The sequence below is a fragment of the Cetorhinus maximus genome, chromosome 15, assembly GCF_964194155.1.
Source record: "Cetorhinus maximus chromosome 15, sCetMax3.hap1.1, whole genome shotgun sequence".
Taxonomy (NCBI): Eukaryota; Metazoa; Chordata; class Chondrichthyes; order Lamniformes; family Cetorhinidae; genus Cetorhinus; species Cetorhinus maximus.
In genome coordinates this window covers 76,872,461-76,897,396 of record NC_135893.1, presented here as the reverse complement: position 1 = coordinate 76,897,396, position 24,936 = coordinate 76,872,461, and the positions used below count along the sequence as shown (strand labels likewise).

Here is a 24,936-nt window from a genome sequence, read left to right as displayed (position 1 = left end):
GAAACCAGGAGTTTTGCACGAATAGAATATATTACTAATAGTTCAAGATATTATCATTCCTAAGCAGGATTCTTGTTTCCAGTCTTTGTGAGGTTCAAGTCTTTTGGATATTGCATAGGGTCTGGCTCAAAGAATCAGAGATGGTTGCATAATATGAATGATCAAGTTGTGTGTAATTGGCTGACAAAGCTGTGGTTGTAAGGTCAAACTTGAGCTTTTGGCGGGCTTTACAAATGGATGCGTACAGGACAAAAAACCAATAAGTTTCGCTAACCCTATGTAAAACAGTTCGAGCCCACTGTGACGATGGTTCCCAATTCTGGGCACCTGAAGGCTAGTGGGTGGGGGGAATGAGGGGCCAGGAAACAGCAGGAGAGGCAGGGCCCATTGCTGTTATTGCTCTTCAGGATCTCAATTGATCCAGGTTTTCCCAACGGGTGTCTTAGGCTCTTTCGTCCTGAAGAAACGTTATATTTTCTTTTGAACTCGAAGAAGCGGTGACCCGATAGGCTGGACTAGTTTACAACGATAACGAAGCCTGACAAAGCGGACTAGGGATAGAACAGATCGCACTTACAAGCAAGACACCCGCCAGCCTGCCTCTGACGGCACCGCGCAGGCGCTGGGCGGCTGGCGTCCGAGCCCGAGCCCGACGGCATCGCACGTGACCGGGTGGTCTGCCCTCGCGAGAAGAGGCAGGGGCGCGGGGCCGCGATGTGGCAGCGTTGCCTGGTAACAGCAGCTCGAGCCGCGGGTCGGCGGTGACGGCAGGTAAGAGACACCGGGGGTTGGGGAGGAGGAGTGAGGAGGCGGCCGGGGGAGGAATGAGGATGTGAGTGAGTGAGGGGCGGCCGGGGGAGGAATGAGGATGTGAGTGAGGGCTGGTGAGGGAGGGTCTCCGGCCGGAGGGTGAGAGACAGTCCCCGGAATGGAGGGGCTTTCTCCCGGGTGAAGCCCGGACGGGGAGCCGCCTGTGCAGCGAGTGAGAGCCGCTGGGTGTGGTGGGTCCCTTTCCCCAGCGGGAGGACAGTGATACCCAGGCAAGAGGGGAATTCCTGCCAGGATAAAGAGGACATTGTGAAAGCCTCCATGGACGGGGGAGGGATGAATATGGCATTTGCTGAATGTGACATGACTTTGTATTGACTATTTCACTGCTCTGAGAAAGGGGAAAGGAGCAGGCACTCTCTGCAGTGAAGCCTATATTCGCGGGTGCTTTTACTGCTGCTCCAGACCCAAGACTTGTTTCTTGTCTAATACAAAAACAGAAAATGCTGGAAATGCTCAGTAAGCCTGACAGCGCCTGTCGAGAGAGAAACGGGGTTAATGTTTCGAATTCAATCTGACTCCTCTGCAGAACTGGTCCTCCACTCCACTCCACTCTTTCTCTCTCCATTGATGCTCCCCACAAGAAAAGACCAGTAAAACTTGGGAAATGAGTGGTATTGGTCCAGGCTGGTCTTGTATATCTTAAAATGGAACTCGAGCCTTGGACCAGTCATTTCCCAAGTTTTACTGGTTTTATCTGCTGCCAGACCTGCTGAGTTTTTCCAGCACTTTGTGTTTTTATTTCAGATTTCTAGCATCTGAAGTATTTTGTTTTATTGTTTCTTTTCTCCTCTTACATCCTTCTCTCCTGTCATCCTGACTGTTCATTACCCTGCTCTCTGACCCCAAATCCTGGCACCAACCTTCATTACCCCCTCAACTTCCTACTCTCCTGTGTCCCATCCTTCTGTGCCCATCAGCATCCTCCCAATCAAGCTGCTTGCTTATGAGCAACAGTCCCAACTATCCCATTTTGCTCTAAGATCATAAGAAATAAGAGCAGGAGTAGGCCAGTCAGCCTTCTCCGCCATCTGATACGATCATGCTTGATCTCCTTGTGGCCTTAACTCCACCTTCCTGCTGCTCCCTATAACCTTGATTCCCTTGTTGATCAAAATTCTGTTTAACTCAGCCTCTTTGGGGAAGAGAACTCCAAAGACAAATGATCCTCCGAGAGAAATAATTTCTCCTCATCTTGGACTTAAATGGGAGACCATTTATTTTTAAATTGTGCCCCCTAGTTCTAGATTCCTCCACAAAGGGAAACATCCGCTCAGCATTTACCCTGTCAAGCTCCCTCAGAATCTTATATATTTCAATAAGATCACCTATCATTCTTCTAAACTCCAATGAGTTTAGACCTAACCTGCTTAAACTTTCCTCATAAGACAACTCCTTCATCCCAGGAATTAGCCTAGTCTACCTTCCCTGAACTGCTTCCAATGCAAGTATATCCCTCCTTAAGTAAGGAGACCAAAATTGCACACGATACTCTAGGTGTGGTCTTACCAATGCCCTGCACGGTTGTAGCAAGACTTCCCTAGTATTATACTCCATCCCCCTTCCAGTAAAGGCCAACATTCCGTTTGCCTTCCGAATTACTTGCTGTACGTGCACGCTGACTTATTGTGATTCATGTACAAGGACACCCAGATCCCTCTATACTGCAGCATTCTGTCATCCCTCTCCATTTAAATAGTATTCCACTTTTCTGTTCTTCCTGCCAAATTGGCCAGCCTCATATTTTCCCACATTATACTCCGCCTGTCAAATTTTTGCCCACTTTCTTGCCAAGCTTTCTGTTGAAAGTATCCACTGGGAGCAAATCTTGCCAGCCTCCTTCCCCTTTCATTGACTCACCACAGGCTGACCCTGTGGATTCTTCCAGCTGATCACCTATCGCTGTTCCTCTCCGCGTCTGCTTCCAAAATGTTCACTTGTGAACAAGAGCCTCTCCAATCAAGGCTTCTGCCCCACCACAGCTCAGAAATGATCTTTATCAAAATCATGGCATTCTTTGTGACTGTGTTGCACTACCTCTCCTCACCTTTCTTGACCTGTCTGCAACCTTTGACATGGTTGACTGCATTCTTCTCAAATGCCTCTTCTCCATTGTCCAGCTGAGTGAAATTACCCTCCTAGCTCCATTCTTATCTATCCAGGCATAGCTGGAAAATCTCTTCCCTGTCCAAAACATTACCCCTGGAATCCCTCAAGGATCTATCCATGTCCTACTCCTATTTCTCTTCTACATGCTGTCCCTTGGCAACATCATTGAAAACAAAACACTGGATTCCAATTGCATGCTCATGACATCCAGTAAGACCTCACCACCACTCTGTCAATCTTTCCACTGCCTGTGATTTGTCATGCTGTTTGTCCAACATCCAGCATTGGACCAACAAAAATTTACCCTCAATAATAGTCGTGAAGATTGAAGACATTGTATTTAGCCACAAGCTCTGTTCCCTCGTCACCAATTCCATCTCCCTCCCTGGTAGCCTTCTGAGGCTGAACCAACTGTTTGTGACCAATTTAACCATGAGGCGAATTTCCAACCCCGTATCTTCTGTAATGGTCTCTGCCTTTGCCTTAATTCATCTGCTGATGAAACCCTCATCCATCCCTATACTTCAGATTCAACTGTTCCAATGTTGGCCTCCCTTCTTCCATACTTTGTAAACTTGAGTTCATTCAAAACACTCTGCTCATCTCCTAATTCACACCAAGTCCAGTTTTTCCATTTCAGCTATACTCACTGACCTACAGTGTCTCCCAGTTCAACAAGGCGTCAAAATTAAATTCTTATCCTTCTGTTCAAATCCCCCTTAGGACTCACCTCTCTCTATCTTTCTGGTCTCCAGCCCTGTAAGAACTCTACATTCCTCCAATTCAGGCACTTGTGCATCCCCAATTTCCTTTGCTCCACCACCTTCAAATGTCCAGTCCCTGAGCTCTGGAATCTCCTTCTAAACCCTCTGCAACCTTCTCTACCTTTTAAGCCTCTCTTTAAAACCCATATCTTTGACCAAGTTTTTGGGCGTCTGTCCTAATATCTCCTTATGTGGCTCAGTGCCAGATTATGTTTGCTGCTCCTTTGAAGTGTCTTGGGATGTTTTATTGCATTTAAATATTAATTTACTTGCACCATAAAGGTAAAATAGGTAAGGCAGACTATAGAAGGCTGCCAGTGATGCAACAGATTGTAATGACAGAAATTGAGGCACTCTTCCTCAGATGGACAGTGATTATCAGCATTATTGAAGCATTTAAGATTAATTGTAGACCAGTTCCTCTAAGTCTTATTTCTAGGAGTACAGAATTCAAACCTAGTGAAATTAAGTTAAACTTGTGTAAGACCTTGACCAAGCCACATTCAGTTCTGGTTGCCAAAATATAAGAAGGGCATAGAAACATCGGCAAAAGGGCAAAAAATTATTTACAAGGATAGTACCATTACTGAGAGTTAGAGCTGTTGGGAAAGATTGAACAGATTGCGACTTTTTTTTCAGAAAAGCAAATACTTAGAGGAGAACCTGATCGAGGTCTTCAAAATTATGAATGGGTTGGACAGCGCAGACGTGGAAAGCATGTTTCTACTTGTGGGAGAACATAAAACTAGAGACCATTAATACAAAATAATTACTTATAAATCCGAGAAGGTGAATTTCTTTATTTGGAGTGGTTAGAACATAGAATAAGGCACTACCACAGGAAGTGGTTTGAGGCAAATATCTGAGATGCTTTCAAAAGGAAATGAGCAGAGTCTGCAGGGGAAAAGGGGACGTAAGTATATGCTGAAAGGTGGAAATAACCCGTTGAAAGGCTGAGAAAAGGTGGATTGAATGGGAGGAGATTTGTGCAGAGTATAAATACCAGCACAGACTAGTTGGACCAAATAGCTTGTTCTGCCCTTATATTCGATGGCTGTATTTTGGGTAGCTAATAACTGTAAAGCACTCACCATGTAAACAGTGTAAATTATACAGCAATGTGGTGTCTCCACATGTCCATTTAAACACAAAAATCTGGAAGTTGCTGTCAAATATCCTGCTCCTCCACAGGGTGCGTTATAACAATCCTTGCCAGTGGACCCGGCGCTGAAATTAATGCAACAACAAGGCTACTTGCCCACTAATTCCTCACCTAAAAAGAGCAGATAAATTTAGGATTAGTGCATTCAGGAGTAAGTGAATTTGTAATTTGATAATTATTTACAAACAGCCTCTCTGGCTGTGAAAATTTACTTTTAAAAGTAAGGGTTCTTGTTCCTTCAGACTTAACGTGTAGATTTAGTAAAAACAAAATTTATTTTTCTCTGGCTCTCTATTTTAGTGCTCTCTCTTAATCCCAGTTGTTTTATGCAGTTTTTATTTTGTTTTCTACGCATGATTTAAATCTAATTTATACGTCCTGCTTTCCTGGTTTAGACTCTGCGCATCTCGTTTAGGATTCTTCAATCTGGTTGAAGAGCCTTGCTATTTCTGACCTAGCTCTCACACTTCATAGATCCCTAATGAGGCTGCTTTGTTCAGATGCCGGATTAGAGGAGGTCTCCGCTCAGTAGCCCACGGAAGCTTTGCGGGCAGCTGTCATCGTAGTGAACAGCGAGCACTATTTTTTTTTTGCTGTTGACCTCAAAGTCCAGGCCTGTGTAATTCTGTATAAGAAAAGTGATGACTCATAAAGAAAAAGCATTAGCGCAAAACACTATTCATAAAAGAAACAGCCACAGATGTGTTGTATGTTGTATAGAAATGATAATCTACCAATTTTCTATTTATACACACATTTTAAAATAAAATTTTCTTTTAAAAGAATGGAATATTACTGTGGTGGAAGTGCTTTTGATATAAAGCATTTCCCCAACACCTTAACACTAGCAATACCCTAATTAATTTTAAAAGATGTGTAATGGTTGGAGATATTCATTTTTAAGACTGTCTCCATGCAGCTTACACCCATCCTAAAACCAGCTCTGTTATGGAGCTCCTTGGAAAGGGTCCCATGGAAAAAGAATGTATAAAATGGGTGTAGTCCAACTCTTCAAACAGTAGAACCATGGTATTGAAAGCAAGTTATATTCCATGTAGTATTATAGATTTTTGATGACTTTTTTTTAATGGTTTCACAATACACACCCATTTTATTACAGGGAATTTGCGAAAAAAACAAACTTTCAGGTATTTGAATATTGAACTTGAGTGTTTATATAAAGCTTTGGAACATTTTCGCTTTGAATAGGTAAACAAGTCATCAGTATAATGGACTTAAAGTTTTATTTTGTTGAAGTCTTTAATTTACCTTCACCACTGAATTTTTTTTGCCTTTTTATAGTTTATTTATTTGAAGATTACATCACACATTCCTCCAATGTATGCTTTAAATATTTGGTTAGGAGAGAGGGTAGAGAGATTATATATCCACACCTGGGCTACTGTGTATAGCTTTGTTTTCCTTCCCTACGTAAGGAAAACATCTCGTCTTGGAGAGGGAGCAATGAATTAGATCGATTCTTAGGATGAGAGGGCTGTCCTGTGAGCAGAGATTGAATAAAATGGGTCTATATTCTCTGGTGTTTACAGTACAGAAGAAAGCCATTGTTTCAGTGTCAACTCTCATCTAAAACTGACCAGCATCCTACCCAGTGCCATGTTTACCCCCTTTTCCCCTAAAGCAGGGGTATCAAACTCATTTACACGGCAGGCCTGATCCGGCATCCTGGTATTTTGCATGGGACACATTCAGAAAAAATTATTTGGACACAAGGGTAAAAGTTCATATGCCCACAAAATGGCAGAGTACATAAAACTGCGCCAGCAGCAAGGCTGCTGCCCCGAAAATGCGATTTAAATCGCACACTTTGGATGTTTCTGACTGTGTTACACCAATAATTACCCAGAAAAGGTTGGAAGAATCAATACCTTTTAACTCCTGGGTGACTATTGTAAACACCCAGACCAACGACCCCCATCCACACAGGGCAAGTGTCTGTCTGTCTGTCTGTCTCTCTCTCTCTCTCTCTCTCGCTCTCTCCCCCACCCACCTACCGCCCAACTACCCCACTTCACGGGACTCCTCCCCAGCCCAAACTGACCCGCCCCGCCCACTGATCTAACCCAATATCTCTCACCCCCACCCACGACTCCCCTCTCAAAAGGTCTGAGCTGAGTCCCCCTCCTTCACCCATCCCCCACTCTCCAGTCACCTTGGGCACTTACTTTCTCTATGGCCTGTCAAGGACCTTTAAATTTCATGGGACTTTTACTTACCTGGTTTATGGCAGCTAGTGCTGTAAAAAAAAGAGGGCATGTCCTCCTTCACTTTGACAGAACTGGACTTCAACGCTGGACCTTGGGATGAGCTACACTGCCTGGATCTCACCTGGCCTGAGATGGAGGGTCGGGCAAGACAGGATCGAAAGAAAAATCATGTAAGGAATTAGGCACAGAGTGTAATCCGACATTGATTGTCACTCTGAGGAAGTTACTGCCCATTAACTTCCTTTGCCTAGTATCAAGGTTCTGCAGACAGAGATTAAATAAATGATCAGATAATCTATTTTGGTAATGTTGGTTGGGGACAAATTTTGGGACTGGTGACTAGAAGAATAGCCCTCCTTCAAATAAAAGCCATGAGAGCTTTATATCCATCTGAGCAGGTAGATGGGGTCTTGGTTTTGCATCTCATCTGAAAGCATCTCTGGCAATGCAGTTCCATTTCAAGCCTGTACTGAAGTCAGTCTAGATTCTGCAGATATTGCACTCAATTCCTGACTTGGGGAATAAACTCATGACCTTCAGACCTGGGATAAACTGCTACCATTGACTTAAAACATGGAGCATTTAGTTAATGATGTGGAATATTATCAGAAATAAACATCTTCAAGCTGGTCAGTTTTGAAACTCATTTCACTTATCTGTTTTCTTTAATAAAGGAGAATTGTTAAACGACTTATAATTTAGAGAACAACCGAAATCCTCGTCCCTCCAGAGCAACAAGCAACTGTAGTTTTAAAAAAAAGGTAGTTAAAAGTTGCAGCTTTTTTATCTTCAAACTGTTTTTCTTTTTTATTTAGTGATGAGAGCCCTGAAGATTGAGGCCTGCCTAAACGTAATCTCCATTGTAGACTTGTTGACTAATACAATCTAAATTGTTTTTGGTATAAAGTAAAGCCACCTTTCGGGTTTCAATTCAATGTTTTTCAGGACACATTTATAGACAGTGCACTAACTGACCTTGAGGTTGCATCTGCTCATTTTATCTACTCTGTTTATGCTGATGGTCGCTAATTATTAACAGATATGTGGGATATATTTAATTGTACATGCATGGATATCTTGTATTGCAGCCATCCACATGTTATGTGCAGCTGTCTTGTTGAGAGGCAGCTCAGCTTTCTTCTTATTGGCTCTTGGAATGTGAGTGACAGCAAATCTGCAATATTTCTCATTCCGATTCTGCTAAAATTGCTAAACCTCTTAAAGTCATTAAGTTTAATCCACATAGTGTGGTAGGACTGGAGTCACACACGGACTGGACAAGGCAGGAGGTAGTTGATTTTCTTAACATTAGTGAACCAGTTACATTCTTATGGAAATTGAGTAGCTTTGATGGTTAATCAATTCACTTTTGCAATCTGCTATATTGGGACTTGAACTCATGGTCTGGGTTGATACTCTATTGCACCCATGTACCTGCTCAGGTTAATTTGTCGAGTGTGGTTGGGTAAACCACTGGGATATCGCATAAAAGTACTGGGTATAGTGAACTGAGAACATGTTTCTATCTTTAATGCTGAGTTCTCTTGATGTTTGTTAGTCCATTACTCCTTTTGAGTCATTGGATTAAAAATGAAAAATTGTTCACGCAAGGGGGAAAAAAGAGCAATAGAATACCATTAGAACAAAAGAATGTGGGAGTTAAAACTGGATCATAATAAAAATAGGAGAGAGATTTTGCAAGTTTAACTTATATTAGCAAAGGCTGCAAAATAGGTTCTGCAATGGTCTTACTGGGAATTAATCCATCTGGCTCTTTTTGGTGATTTGCATTCATTAAGGTGTAAGATATTGTTACTGGAGAATAGATTACACTTCTTTTCATCACCATTTTGTCAGCATTGTCATCAGCTGCCCCTCGATTCGAGGATGCCGTCAATTCAGGATCATGAGTTTCTGCCATGGGTCTTCATGTGACTGAACAGGCCAATTCTCGACCCACAGATCTTTGGGCACATGGGGCACAATTTCCCACGCAGTCATGGGATCCGGAGTACAGGATTTTCTTCCTTTTCTTTCCTTCTCTGCCACTGCTCTGCCTCATTAAGGCATTGTGACTCATTGTGATGCATCTTGATGGACAAGTTGCCCTCATTTAAAATGATTGAAAGCAAGCTTCCCTTGATTATTAATGTCAATGCTATCGTGCTTCAAGAAGAGCTTCAGAATGTCTTTGAAACATTATCTTTGTCCTCTCCTAGAATGTTGGCCATTTGAGAGTTGAGAGGACAGGACCTGGCAGGGGAGACACTTTTCTGTCATCTGGACACTGTGTCCTGTCCAATGAAGTTGATTTTGTAGGAGTTTTGCCTGAATGTTTGTGGAGCTAGCTTTATCGCATTTTCTAGGTTGCACAGAGTTTGCCAAGTACAAACTAAAGCTTCCTATAATCTGTCTAAATAATTGTTTTAATCATAGTTTCAGAACACTGCATTAGTATGAATCTGTCCACATCCAAAACCAGCTATCCTCATGTATTCACTGAGCGGGATTGCCAGCTTGTGCTCAATTACATGCAGTTTCGATGTGGCTCTAGCTCACTGGGAATTAGACTGAGACTAACCAAACCCAAAATCCATTTCGCTTACTACCTTCACAGGCAGCAAAGAGGGGAAAATATCTGCAAAATGTAATTCTTTACCATAGGAACATATAAGATTGTTTTTATTAAAAAAATATCACCAGTTCCAGGATTTACAAAATGTGTCTCACCACAGCATTTTCAAAAACCTCTCAATCTCTTCTCAAATACCCATCCAGCTGTCTTAAATTTACCAACCCAATGCTGATATATTCCATCTGTTTATTATGACGAGTGAAATTCTGTTCCACACAATTTTAAAATCCATTTATAGAAGCAGAGAGATATTGGCTTTATTGTTACATAAGTTTTTGACGCTATAATCTGCACAAATTAATTATTCACATTTGGACAGAAGTAAACTAGATCCCACCTTGGGTAGCATTCATACGATTCTCCCTCATAACGGAATCTAGAACTAGGAGGCACAATTTCAAAATAAGGAGTCTCCCATTTAAGACGGAGATGAGGATGAATTTCTCCTCTGAGGATGGTTAGTCTTCGGAATTTTCTTCACCAGAGTGCAGTGGAGGCTGCGTTATTGAATATATTCAAGGCTGAGTTAGACAGATTTTTGATCGATAAGGGAGACAGGAAAGTGAAGTTGAGATCACTATCAGATCAAACCAGGATCTTATTGACTGGCGGAGCAGGCTTGATGGGCTAACTGGCTTCCTAATGCATGATTCTATGAAATGGATGCATTGCCAGACTAAGCTGATCAGGGTCATGGAATGCAAATTGCCTCAGATCAGTTTATATGCTCTTCCCTTCATACTTTCCACCAAGTTGAATCTGGAATTTTTTATGTTGTTATCCTAGTTGATAATGCATTACTTCATTACTTGTGAACTATAAATAAGAAAACTTCAAAGTGCCATAAGTGAATTATTATCATGTTTATACTTTCATTGAGCTGGAGTTTAAAATTATTCTATAAATGTAACGAAATGTTGCTATTTGGACTTTTCAAGTTATCAGTAGTTATATTGTAACTTCTGGTATGTAACATGCTTATTTTTCACAGTGATAAAAGAATCCCAATGTGATTAAAGAAGGATTTGCACGAGTGTCCAAGCCTCCACGCTACCTGCACCATTTGCTGAGACTCGTCTCATCAAACGAGACTAACTTTAAAATGTTTGTGTGCCAAACCATTATCACCATTCCGCCTGCTAATTGTTCCTCTAGATACGCCCATGTTTTTAAAATTGTTTGAAAGGCAGCTGGAGTAAAAAGAATATCTCACCAAAAGACAGCAAATATAGCCATTCAAGAGATGGGTCCTTTTCCTCATGAATGATAACCATTATTCATTCCTCCCTTATGTCATATCCTGTATTTATGCTGTGGGAATCTTTGAATGTTTTTCCAGATTATGCAATTTAATCAAAAAAAAAAGCCCAAATCTTTTGGTATCCGTATCGTCAAAATCTGGACTTAAGTTGGGAGATGCGCATTAGGATGCCACAGAAGTCCTGAGGCGCGCACATGCGCTGAAATTGCCTGTGAAGTTTAAACTTCCGATAGGCTGATTCCGCTGCCCGGAATCCTCTGTGAATGTCCCCTGAGTTCACTGCCAGAGACTTGGGCCAGATATGTGGGAATTACCTGAATACTGACCCACCAGTTAATACTTGGCCTAACTCAAGTGATTAACCAGCGTAACTGAATTGAGCACCACAATTGACTCCTCCCCTCACATCATCCCCGGACCCGACTAACCCAGCCCCCACCCCTCCCCCGACCCAACTGATTACCACATTGCTCACTCGCCTGCCTGCCTACTCGCTCACCCACTAAAAGACTTGACGTTTCAAAAACTTATCTGAATGCAGCAGCACAGTTGTAAAAAAGGGGTCTCTCCATCCATTTTCTCCTGTGCTCGTCGGTCTTCTGCAGGGATGGCTGCACTGACCCATCGATGTTGCAGCTGAGATCAGAAGACCCGATTGAAAGTTTGGAGCATGGAAACCTTCGCGGGCAGCAGCAATGCGTGTAGCATTGACACTGACCAAAAGATCTGGGCCATTATTTTGAAAGCTGTAGAAGAAATTCTAATTGTGCATGAGTATCTCATCTTTAAGACATCCATAGTGTAGTGTAAAGAGGTAAAAACTGGGATATGCTAATGTATGATGTAGATGGATGTACCACTGACACCAGTCAGTCATGGGTTAGACTAAACCATGATTGGTACCAGTCAGTGGTACATCATCGTCATCGTCATTGTTAGTATACCTGTTAACTCTTTATACTGCATATAGTGCCACAGTAGTTTACAGCATGTCATGCTGTTTGCCCCATTGTGTTTTTTTGCTAGAGCAATCCAACATGAATCCACTGCCCTGCTGTTCCCCAATAGCTCTATAACTTTTATCCTGTTTAATATCTGATTCTGTATACTATAGATAAGACCTTGCTGCTTGGAACTGTGCCAGTTAATCACGATATTTGATTTCTATGAGATTACAAAGTAGATCAGCAGAGCATCTTTGGTGAAAAGTGAAATAAAAATTATTTTGGGGCAACAGTATTCGCAGGGTGATGTAATGTTCAAAGATTTGTTTTTTCTTTGCGTTGGGCACAGATTCAGTTTGTGATTAGGTGGAAGAAATATGATTTGGAGTATTTGGCTCACTGAGTGTGACACATCTGTTGTTAACAAAACACCTCCCGAGTTTGGCAGTGCAATGTGTCTACTTGCTGACACCAGTCTGCAAATTTCACTGTTTAAGCTGATGTCCAGTATAAACTGCGTATTTAAGTAGGGCCTTCGTACCTTTCTTGTGAGTTCGTTAATGGTTATCAAGATGTATTCCTTGCTTGATTTCAATACAAATTCCAGTAGTTCCAACTATAAGTGCTCATTTTACCTTGAAATTCAATTTCCATTACATGCTGAAGGATTTTCTAAATATTTATTTATAAAAATTCTAACTTGGCTCTTTTGGTAAATACTAGTCCTTAATTAAGCTTGTCAGGATTCTGCTAAATTACACTTGTTTGCCAACCTTGTATCAGCAAGAGATCAAAATTTTTGGTGGATGTTAGTGCTTTCTACCAATTTACAGAGCAATACTCTTTTAATGGTCACCGTAGTTTTTGCTGTACCGTCACAATGCAAATGCAGTTAGGTTGAGCAGTTCAATCACTAAACACTAGCTAGGATAGAAAGTGTTTTCTGGCTCAGTGCCAGCAACTTGCCACATTGTGGAACTTTATCCCTCGGATCTCTTCACATAACTGCCTCAACCGCTAATTAAGGTTCACAGCATCTACAATGGTTTCTTTCAGCCTTAGCTACATCATTAAGCAGGGTTGGCCAATCAGATTCTGGAAGTACTACGTGGCATGCATTTTTTTTAAAAAGTTTTTTTTAGACATTTTCTCCGGAGCGCTACAGCTGTAACAATAACTTATAGTTTTGTGTTTTCACATAGTGAAAATATCTTAGCACTTGGGAGGTTGCAGGTAAAAAACAGGGACAGAACAGAAATGGCAAATCGGGGCAGGTGGGAGGTGGCTTTGTTGAAAACATATGGTTTTTTAGAGAACCTTTAAAGCCAACAAAGGAGTTTAGGAAAACATTTAGCAGGGATGATGGTGGTGGGGCCCAGGGCTACCCGCCTCCAAGTGACAGGTAGCTAATTGAGGAAGTTAAATGGCCACTTAAGGCCTTCTGGTAGACGGGTGGGGAGGTTGGTGCAGTGCTGCAGGCAGACCTTGAGGCCCTTTCCAACTGGCTGGTTTCCCCTCCAGAGTCCTGGCTGCTGAGAGCAATATTTTATTTCCAATATTAAAATATTGGAGAGAGGGCACCTCCATCTGAGGCCTCTCTCTCTTCATCTGACTGTGTCTCACGTCCGTCTGTCTGTCTCTCTCTCTCTCTCTGCCTGCCTGCCTCTCTCTCTCTCTCTCTCTCTTCATCTGACTGTGTCTCACGTCTGTCTGTCTCTCTCTCTCTCTCTGCCTGCCTGCCTCTCTCTCCCTCTCTCTCTCTGCCTGCCTCTCTCCCTCTCTCTCTCTGCCTGCCCCTCTCCCTCTCTCTCTCTCTCTCTGCCTGCCTCTCTCTCTCTCTCTCTCCCTCTGCCTGCCTCTCTCTCCCTCTGCCTGCCTCTCTCTCCCTCTGCCTGCCTCTCTCTCTCTCTGCCTGCCTCTCTCTCTCTCTGCCTGCCTCTCTCTCTCTCTGCCTGCCTCTCTCTCTCTGCCTGCCTCTCTCTCTCTGCCTGCCTCTCTCTCTCTGCCTGCCTCTCTCTCTCTGCCTGCCTCTCTCTCTCTCTGCCTGCCTCTCTCTCTCTCTGCCTGCCTCTCTCTCTCTCTCTCTGCCTGCCTCTCTCTCTCTCTGCCTGCCTCTCTCTCTCTCTGCCTGCCTCTCTCTCTCTCTGCCTGCCTCTCTCTCTCTCTGCCTGCCTCTCTCTCTCTCTGCCTGCCTCTCTCTCTCTCTGCCTGCCTCTCTCTCTCTCTGCCTGCCTCTCTCTCTCTCTGCCTGCCTCTCTCTCTCTGCCTGCCTCTCTCTCTCTGCCTGCCTCTCTCTCTCTGCCTGCCTCTCTCTCTCTGCCTGCCTCTCTCTCTCTCTGCCTGCCTCTCTCTCTCTCTGCCTGCCTCTCTCTCTCTCTGCCTGCCTCTCTCTCTCTCTGCCTGCCTCTCTCTCTCTCTGCCTGCCTCTCTCTCTCTCTGCCTGCCTCTCTCTCTCTCTGCCTGCCTCTCTCTCTCTCTGCCTGCCTCTCTCTCTCTCTGCCTGCCTCTCTCTCTCTCTGCCTGCCTCTCTCTCTCTCTGCCTGCCTCTCTCTCTCTCTGCCTGCCTCTCTCTCTCTCTGCCTGCCTCTCTCTCTCTCTGCCTGCCTCTCTCTCTCTCTGCCTGCCTCTCTCTCTCTCTGCCTGCCTCTCTCTCTCTCTGCCTGCCTCTCTCTCTCTCTGCCTGCCTCTCTCTCTCTCTCTGCCTGCCTGCCTGCCTCTCTCTCTCTCTCTGCCTGCCTGCCTCTCTCTCTCTCTCTGCCTGCCTGCCTCTCTCTCTCTCTGCCTGCCTGCCTCTCTCTCTCTCTGCCTGCCTGCCTCTCTCTCTCTCTGCCTGCCTGCCTCTCTCTCTCTCTGCCTGCCTGCCTCTCTCTCTCTCTGCCTGCCTGCCTCTCTCTCTCTCTGCCTGCCTGCCTCTCTCTCTCTCTGCCTGCCTGCCTCTCTCTCTCTCTGCCTGCCTGCCTCTCTCTCTCTCTGCCTGCCTGCCTCTCTCTCTCTCTGCCTGCCTGCCTCTCTCTCTCTCTGCCTGCCTGCCTCTCTCTCTCTCTGCCTGCCTGCCTCTCTCTCTCTCTGCCTGCCTGCCTCTCTCTCTCTCTGCCTGCCTGCCTCTCTCTCTCTCTGCCTGCCTGCCTCTCTCTCTCTCTGTCTGCCTGCCTGCCTCTCTCTCTCTCTGCCTGCCTGCCTCTCTCTCTCTCTGCCTGCCTGCCTCTCTCTCTCTCTGCCTGCCTGCCTCTCTCTCTCTCTGCCTGCCTGCCTCTCTCTCTCTCTGCCTGCCTGCCTCTCTCTCTCTCTGCCTGCCTGCCTCTCTCTCTCTCTGCCTGCCTGCCTCTCTCTCTCTCTGCCTGCCTGCCTCTCTCTCTCTCTGCCTGCCTGCCTCTCTCTCTCTCTGCCTGCCTGCCTCTCTCTCTCTCTGCCTGCCTGCCTCTCTCTCTCTCTGCCTGCCTGCCTCTCTCTCTCTCTGCCTGCCTGCCTCTCTCTCTCTCTGCCTGCCTGCCTCTCTCTCTCTCTCTCTGCCTGCCTGCCTCTCTCTCTCTCTGCCTGCCCCTGCCTCTCTCTCTCTCTGCCTGCCTGCCTCTCTCTCTCTCTCTCTGCCTGCCTGCCTCTCTCTCTCTCTCTCTGCCTGCCTGCCTCTCTCTCTCTCTCTCTGCCTGCCTGCCTCTCTCTCTCTCTCTCTGCCTGCCTGCCTCTCTCTCTCTCTCTCTGCCTGCCTGCCTCTCTCTCTCTCTCTCTGCCTGCCTGCCTCTCTCTCTCTCTCTCTGCCTGCCTGCCTCTCTCTCTCTCTCTCTGCCTCTCTCTCTCTCTCTCTGCCTGCCTGCCTCTCTCTCTCTCTCTCTGCCTGCCTGCCTCTCTCTCTCTCTCTCTGCCTGCCTGCCTCTCTCTCTCTCTCTGCCTGCCTGCCTCTCTCTCTCTGCCTGCCTGCCTCTCTCTCTCTCTCTGCCTGCCTGCCTCTCTCTCTCTCTCTGCCTGCCTGCCTCTCTCTCTCTCTCTGCCTGCCTGCCTCTCTCTCTCTCTCTGCCTGCCTGCCTCTCTCTCTCTCTCTCTGCCTGCCTGCCTCTCTCTCTCTCTCTCTCTCTGCCTGCCTGCCTCTCTCTCTCTCTGCCTGCCTGCCTCTCTCTCTCTCTCTCTGCCTGCCTGCCTCTCTCTCTCTCTCTCTCTCTCTCTGCCTGCCTGCCTCTCTCTCTCTCTCTCTCTGCCTGCCTCTCTCTCTCTCTCTCTCTCTCTCTCTGCCTGCCTGCCTCTCTCTCTCTCTCTCTCTCTCTCTGCCTGCCTGTCTCTCTCTCTCTCTCTCTCTCTGCCTGCCTGCCTCTCTCTCTCTCTCTCTCTGCCTGCCTGCCTCTCTCTCTCTCTCTCTGCCTGCCTCTCTCTCTCTCTCTGCCTGCCTGCCTCTCTCTCTCTCTCTCTGCTGCCTCTCTCTCTCTCTCTCTCTCTCTGCCTGCCTGCCTCTCTCTCTCTCTCTCTGCCTGCCTCTCTCTCTCTCTCTCTCTCTGCCTGCCTCTCTCTCTCTCTCTCTGCCTGCCTGCCTCTCCCTCTCTCTCTCTTCCCCTCCCCCCTTATCTCAAACGTGATTGTCTATAAGCGCAATGAAATATTGTTACACCTGTGCAGGCTGTTGGTGAGTCCACATCTAGAGAACAGTGTACCATTTTCGTCTCCTTATTAAAGGAGGGATATTTTTGCATTGGAGGCAGTTCAGAGAGGGTTCACTCGGTTAATTCTTGGGCCTTATGAAGCAAAGTTGGGCAGGTTGGGCCTACATTTATTGGAGTTTAGAAAAATGAGAATTGATCTCACTGAAACACAAGATTCTGAGGGTGCTTGACAATGGAAATGCTGTGAGGATGAGGATGTGGATGAATCTAGAACTAGAGGCCACGGTTTCAGAATAAGGGGATGGAAGTGAGGAAGAATTTATTTTCTGAGGGTCATTTATTTTTGACATTCTCTACCCCAGAAAGCAGTGGAGACTGGGTCATTGATTATATTTAATGCTGAGTTAGACAGGTTTTTGATCTACAGGGTAGTTGAGAGTTATGGGAAGTTAATGCCACAATCAAATCAGCCATTATCTTATTGAAAGGTGGAACAGGCTTGAAGGGCCAAATGGCCTACTCCTGTTCCAATTTCTTAGGTTCTAATGTTTGACTCTCACGTTGGGTTCCTGACCCAAAATCCTGCCCAGCGAGTTACTGGAGCTTGGCAAAGATGGGGGAATATAGGTGCATGGGGAGGGAAGGAGCTGGATAAGGCAATCTGAGTTATGGTTTGTGGACAGTTGAAGCAAGGAAGATATTGGAGATCTTGAGCCTCAAAGTGATAATGGCATGCATTCAGCTCAGTACTTCTCCGTAGTTTTCTTATCTCGCCTTGACCGATGACAGAAAAGCACAAAGGAAACGTTAAAGAAACGAGGAGACAAAACTAAAATGAAAGAAAGATAACCTGAAAATAAAGCACCAAACAGACATCTGAGGGTTTAGAAAAAGACCTGTAACAAAAGGCATTACTTATTAAAGTGGATCTCATTTCTAATTTACGACAACACATTTGAGAAAAATACAGTAACAAAAGCATTTAAAGGTGTTTTGCTTAGCTAGACAGTAGCCAGGGTTTTCCACTGCTGTACACAGCAGTCTGCAGTTGTTTCCTCATTCACTTTAATGGGTGGCGAATTGCAAAATGGTTAGTGCATAAGTGGAAAACTCTGGTTTAAGTTGTTTAAACTCTCAACCAAATGGGGTATCCGCCCAAGCATTTGTTCCTGTGAATACAACGTTCCTACTTAGGAAAGAAATTCATCAAAAATGCAGTGGGAAATTTGACTTCTTGTAATCATCAACTGCCTCCCCTGAGTGATTAAGTATGACAAGAGGTTGAAGGAATTCATCTGTCTATTTTCAATTCTTCTGCATGGTATGCTGTATATCCATTATTATACATTGTCCTTCATCAATCTCCCCTCTCTTTCAAAATTATCCTCATTTTCCTCATCTACTCCCTCTCCAGATATTTTCTTCACTGAATTTGCTACTATGCTCTGTCTCTAGAATGAGAGATTGCTCACCTTTAGAGATTTCTACCTCTCCAAAACTCACTTGGCCCAACCACAGCTGATTTGCCTAGCTTCATCCCTCAACCGTGTCCTCCACATTAATGCCAGCACTCCCAGACACACACACACACGGCAAAGTCCCTTGACCTTGAGACTTTTGAGTTCTGCATCTCAAGACTGTCATCAGTACCTTATTTCTTTTGTCATCTCCCCATGCCTAAGAGCTTCATCGTCATCAGTTACCATCTTAAAACATCACTCTTCATTTCGCTGTTTGCTAAAAACTGAGTGGCTTGCTAGGCTACTTTAGAGGGCCTTTTAAGAGTCAACAACATCAGACCGAATAAGGATGGTAGGATTAATTCCCTAAAGTATGTTAGTGACCCTGCTGGATTTTTATAACAACTCAACAACTTCATGGTCATTTTTACTGGTTTTTGTTTCTTTATTTCCTGGATTTTTTAGAAGCTGAATTCAAATTCTCAAATTGCCACAGTAACATTTGAACTCTCCATTTTTCAGATTATTAGTTCATGCCTCTGGATTAATATAACTACTGTGCTACTGTACTGTGCTCTGCTAGTTCATTTGTCTCTTCAGTTGTTAATATTTGATAAAATATTACAACTTTCTAAGACAGTTCTAATAAAAAAATATTGAATATGAATTGGATAACAAATACGCTACCTACCTTTTATGGACAAGCAAAATATTACTGGGGTTGTCACATCAGATTTTAAATACTTCTCATTTTAATTGTTTCAAGTGGAATCAAAACCAAGTTTCTATGAATTATATTAGACTTTTTTTAAAAGTGGTTAAATAATGCTATTAGCATTCTTGTATTGAACAGGTTATGAATGAATTAATGATTTTGAAATCTTTCTCCTTTGCTCCAGAGTCCACTTGTTTTGGGATGATTCGTTGTAGATGAACATCCAGCAGAGGCCAGTGACAGAGGCAGGGCAGGTATGCACTTACTCAAAATGAGTAAGTCTCGGATCTTCCAGATCTGTGGTATCATGGCCTCTGTGTTTATGATTCTACTGATCATATTTTATTGGGATGATGTTGGGACAGCCCGTTTCTACTTGCACACGGCAATCACAAGAATTCAGGTCACACGCCTTCCTCCAATGATAGACCTAAATCATGACCAGCTAAATTCCAAAAAGACAGTAGAAGAAAGAACGCCCAGTTCTGAAGCTGATATTATTCAGGATGACCTTGACTTGACATATGTGGAAAACACAAAGGGATATCAAAAGGGAGGAGAATCCCATGAGATAGAAGAAACTTTCAATGCAATATCTGTACCCAGCTTTGAGGAGCAACTCCCAGGCTTTGACTTGGGAACCAATGCTGCAAAAACTAAGACCGAGTTAGAATGGACACAGAATGAGAGGAAACAGAAAATTAGAGATGTTTGCGAAGACTCCAGTATCACGTTCTCAGGGAAAAACAGGAATTTTGAAGATATTCCAAATAAGGAATTGGACCATCTAATTGTGGATGACCGACATGGGATTATTTACTGTTATGTTCCCAAAGTGGCCTGCACTAATTGGAAGCGGATCATGATTCTATTAAGCAGAAGTCTTTTAAAACAAGGCACTCCTTACCATGATCCACTTGAGATCCCCAGGGACCTTGTGCATAACTCCACCAGCCATTTCACCTTCAACAAGTTCTGGAAGCATTATGGCAAATTCTCAAAACACCTCATGAAGATCAAATTGAAAAAGTACACCAAATTTCTCTTTGTACGCGATCCTTTTGTAAGACTAATTTCAGCATTCCGCAGCAAGTTTGGAAATAAGAATGAGGACTTTTACAGTCGCTTTGCAATCCCGATGCTCCAACTGTATGCTAATTATTCGAACCCGCCATCATCTGTCAATGAGGCTTTCTCTGCAGGAATCAAGCCCACCTTTATTAACTTCATTCAGTATTTGTTGGACCCACGGACTGAGGAAGATATGCCTTTTAATGAACACTGGCGACAGGTATACAGGCTTTGTCATCCATGTCAAATAAATTATGACTTTATTGGAAAACTTGAAAGTTTGGACGAGGATGCTAGTTACTTACTAAAGTTGTTGAATGTGGAAAAGTTTGTTCAGTTTCCACTCAGTTTACGGAACCGGACAGTTAGCAGCTGGGAAGAGGACTGGTTTTCAAAAATTCCAGTGGCTTGGAGGAAAAAGCTGTATGAACTTTACCAGCCTGATTTTGTTGTCTTTGGTTATCCCAAACCAACAAATTTATTATTTGGCTGATCTCAAAGGTGCACTAAAAGCCTTAAAGAAAATGGGTGTGCATTGAATGCCTCATGTGCAACTCCTTGGTAGACTTCCATCTTGCCAGGAAAATGTTGGCAGTATTGTGAAAATGTCACAATTTCAAAACACATTGATTAGATTACAATATGTGTAATTCTTCCTCACTCCCATGTGCTAATATTTTTATTTTGGCCAGTAAAGTAAAGCAGGTCCTTTTGCCAATGGATAGACTTGATAACCAGTTGGAAATCTAGCCTGATAATCCAGTTTCTGAATTTTATATTCCATATTTGCTAAACTGATAGGCAGTGGAATACAGTCACTGGGATTTATCAATGAGATGTTCCTTACTGTGATGTAATTATAATATTTTGAGCGATTGAATGTTGACCACTCTATACCAATCAGTGAAAAATCGGAAGCAAATTTACTTATGTTTTTTGAAGTTGAAACAAGAACTGCTTAGTACTGATTATTAGAATCAGTGTCAAGCTTGATGCTGGGAGAAAGGGTTTGGCTTTATGAATACCTGCTAACTGCTGTGATATTGATTTTAAGTATAATTTCCTCCTCCTTTAATATTTCCTGGCTTTAAAAGTCCAGACTTTGATTTACATATTCACTTGATATACCTTGCTTGTTTTTGTAATCTTTTTCAATCTTGATGGTGTCCTGCATAACAGCCTTGACCCATCACCGGGATTTCTCAATCTTCTTTTAAAAAAAGTAGCCTAGCCTAATACTGTGCACACCTTCTGATTTTCATAATTCAATTTGGTATAGCAACTTGAAAGTAACCTTCCATGGGAAAGTTGAGTCCATGATGAAGAATTCTTACTTGAATTAAAATATCTCTCTGAGCAGACTGCGAGAGTGCAATATTGGGTTAATTCTAAATGTAGCCCTACTATTATTACAGGCAAATTTTAACTTTGATTTCATTTTATTTCTACTAAGTACCTTGGCAAGTGGCATACAAGCAATGCCACTTGTAGCTATTATGCTTGGAAAAGTGTCAAAGCAAAGTCATGTGCCTTGTATTCCCCATTACAGCAAATATGTTTTGCACATAATCCAGGATGTGTCAAATTTCAGTTAGTAAGTTGAGCTACTGACCCTAGTCAATTAAGCCACATAGAAATGTGTCTCAACATTGACTAATGGTAAATATTATACAAATTGTATATTTTATACATTTATGGGATAAAGCAATAGATTTTGTTTTTGAGAGTTACAGAAGTGTCTTGTTTATAATTTTGAGGATTTTTGCACATTTTGTTGTTGTATAGCCTAAGAGACAATAGTTATAAAGGGAAAACTAAGCGATTATTTTCTGTACTAAATAATCAGCTTGTGTTTTTTTTTAAAATCCTGTTACTTTAGAAGATGTCTTAGACAAAAATAATTTTTGCCTCATGGAAATCTGATATTTTGGGTCTGTTTTACTCATTAACTGCATAATAACTGCTTTAGTTTTAATGGGGACTAACTGGCCCTTCGGCGCAGACTGGAAAAAATTGGAAATGTTCATCTGTGGGGCGGTTGTTGCTGGTCTTGAAGCATCAGCTGCCATTAAATTAGTGAAACTCTCCCAGAATGCACACATTAAAATTCAGGCTTTCTGCAACACTCCTTCTTTGGGTTCAGTGCAAAAAGGCAAGTTGTATAAGCAAAACTCCTCCCATGAGCTGAAACTTCATCTGCGTGCAACATGTTAGACAGTGTGTTGCACTGCTAATGACTATGATTTTTTTGATTGTATTAGACAAAAAGTCTTGTGCCCAAAGCACCTCACAGCCAATGAAGTGTAGTCACTGTTGTTTTGCAGGAAAAATCAGACACTTTTAATGTCCCTCGAACAGCATTAGGTGAATGAATGATCAGTTAATCTGCTTACTTGAACCAATGAATGTCTATCCCAAAGGACATTCCTCTGACAATGTAGCATTCCCTCAGTTTAGGTGATATGTTGAAGCCCTAAGTTGGGGTATGAGCCCATCACTTTCCGACTCAAAATAGACATGGCAAACACTGAATCAAACTTATATTTAAAGCACTGGAGACCCAGATAGGCTTTTCACCACACACTCCTCCTTACTTTGAAAGGCAGGAATCTCATTGTCAGAACGTATGATTAAAGCTAATAACCTAATCCATCTATAATGAGAGAATTACACGAGTAGAAAAGTGCAGCCAAATAAATTTCACAAAAAAAATAAATAATTTGAATTAGTTCTCAAGGGTTTAAATGTAAGTTCCAGAATGCATTTGCCTCAGTCTGATTTGAAAGACTTTCAAGTAAGCAACATAGGCTTTTTTCTGACTTTTTGAAGTGTTATTTGCACACCGATATGAAACCCCACCTACTCCACTGAGTCTGAATGTAATTTTTTTTTAAATTACAATGGAGAGAATCTGGTTTCTGAACTTGAACATTGAGGCATCGATGACTGGTGCAGCAGTGCCTTTATATAAAAAGAAGCTTTTCATGTCACTGATGTTAATAACAGCCTTCTTTTTTCCCTCAGGTAGTAAATCTGTTTATAAGTTTGTACTCTTTGATGTCAGTCAGCAAAATAAAACCAATCCATACTTTGACTGGAATTCACAAATAAACCATGCATTAATAGGAGCTTACGGACTCAACGTTAACTGTGTTCCTCTCCGCAGATGCTGTCAGACCTGCTGAGTTTTTCCAGGTATTTTTATTTTTGTCATGCATTAATAGGCTTGTTCCCATAGTTCAGCATAAGTATTCAAGCAGAGTCTGCAAAATTTGCATGTTTTTAACATTCCAGAGAAACACAGTTTCTGATGTAATTGACTCATGGAATCGAGTAACGTCACATTGAAAATCTTTTTTGGTCAAATGGACCCCTATGGAAATATGAATGCCTCCATATTTCCTTTCTTACATCGCAGACTAGGGAACCATTTTCAGAATACAGTATAAACTAAGTAAAGGCCATTATAAATTAATGATAAATTGGCCTAAAAATTATAATGCAGATTTTATAGTTTGCAGCAAGATTGATCCCTGTTTCTATCACAGTATGCAGTCTGCTGCCTATTTCTGGTTAAGCAGCGTAGGGATATCTAAACTTCTGGGTGCTTGAGATTGAACATATGGTAAAAACATGAGGATATCTAAAAATTACTGTCTTTTGAAAAAGGTGAGGTACCTTGTACAGAAATTAACCCCATGCCTCCTTCGCTTTATAATTATTATTTCAAAACTGTTTCTATATTTTTCTCAATGTATTCCTTATACTGAAAACACATTCAGCCTATTGATCACTGGTCTCTTATTAGCTGACAATGGTGAAAATTATCATGAGAGAGTCTTCTCCAAACACATTTTGCTCCAAAAAAATTAGTTGGAGGCTCCAGACGTACAATTAAATCCGCTGCAAATGCATAAGTTGTTTCTGTGCTAACAAATGCTAGTTGCACTATTGCATTTTCTTGGCATGCTTATCAGCTACCTAAATTGCCAAGTGCTAATCTCCAATCAAAAGGCAGATGGGTGACTTGTTCCATACATTTCCTAGGTGGTGTGTGAGTGCAGCAAACAAACAATTTTTTAATTCTCTTTTCTTTCTCTCTCTGCCTCTTCTGTCTCCCCATCCCAGTGACTTGCATTTGTGTTCAGTCTTTAAAAAAGCTTGACAGAATGAACAAATAAAGGGACAGTGGCTGTGTGGATACAATGTTGGTAATGGACAGAAATGGAGTAGTGGCGAGTGAACAGTTGTTTTTCAGACAGGAAGTATACAGTGGTATCCCCCAGGACTACTGTTCTTTCTGATGTATATTAACAACCTACCTATGTAGTCACTTGGTAGCACAGAGTATTGCTGAAAAAAGATATGTTGTCGAAGCTTTTTGCCTTGCACTCATCAGGACAGATGCAAGAATACCAAATTTAAAAGGGAACAATAATTTATACTGTGTGAGAAAAGGGTGCTGATTGGTTGGCAAGTGGGCTGTGATTGGTTGAGGCATTGCCATGGAGAATGCTCCAGGAAACAGTTAACCCCAAGCTTTTGTTTAAATTCAAAAAAGGCAAGTTGATTCTAGTCGAGGCATTGTTATGGAGAATGCGCCAGGGAATAGTCCCCCATGCTTTTGTTTAATTGAAAAAGACATTGTCTAGGCTTTGCACCTTTTTCAATTAACCAGAGGCAAATTGAGGATTTTTATTTGTAATGCAGCAACTTTTTATGATCCAGAATGCACTGCCTAAAAGGTGGTGGGAAGCACCTTTTGAAAAGGAATTGGTTAAGTACTTGAAAGGGAAACATTTTCGGCCCTATGGTGAAAGAGCAGGAGGTTGGGACTTTCAAAGGGCTGACATTGGCACGATGAGCCAAAAGGCCATCTTTTTGCTGTTTCCATTGCCACAATAATCAATGCTTTACAGATTTCACTGTATTCTATGCAAGTTTCAAATCTTTTTGTCAGGAATGAACTACAAATTCTATTTCATTCTAAGATCATATAAGCCTGCTTGTGTGATCTTTTCTTGGGCTTTCTGCCTATTTTGAATCATTTCCACAACTTTTTATGAATATAATTTTGTGGGGGATAATTTGAATTTGCTTATTTTTCTAGATTGCAATTTAATATCTAAGATTCTTAAAGCCATATTTTCAACAGGATTTTTAAATGATTCAG

At 42.7% G+C, this 24,936-nt stretch overlaps 1 protein-coding gene across 1 annotated transcript; it reads left to right on the top strand.

Annotated features, from left to right (window-relative positions):
- Positions 1-595: 595 nt before the first annotated feature.
- chst12a (carbohydrate (chondroitin 4) sulfotransferase 12a) lies at positions 596-24,116 on the top strand. The gene is made up of 2 exons (XM_078558690.1): positions 596-771; positions 18,877-24,116. The coding sequence occupies exon 2, from the start codon at positions 18,949-18,951 to the stop codon at positions 20,254-20,256; it is 1,308 nt and encodes a 435-aa protein (XP_078414816.1). The 5' UTR covers positions 596-771; positions 18,877-18,948; the 3' UTR covers positions 20,257-24,116.
- Positions 24,117-24,936: the final 820 nt, after the last annotated feature.

Bases quoted from the DNA above. Each gene is read 5' to 3' on its own strand.
- chst12a (XM_078558690.1), top strand. From the start codon at position 18,949: ATGCACTTACTCAAAATGAGTAAGTCTCGGATCTTCCAGATCTGTGGT.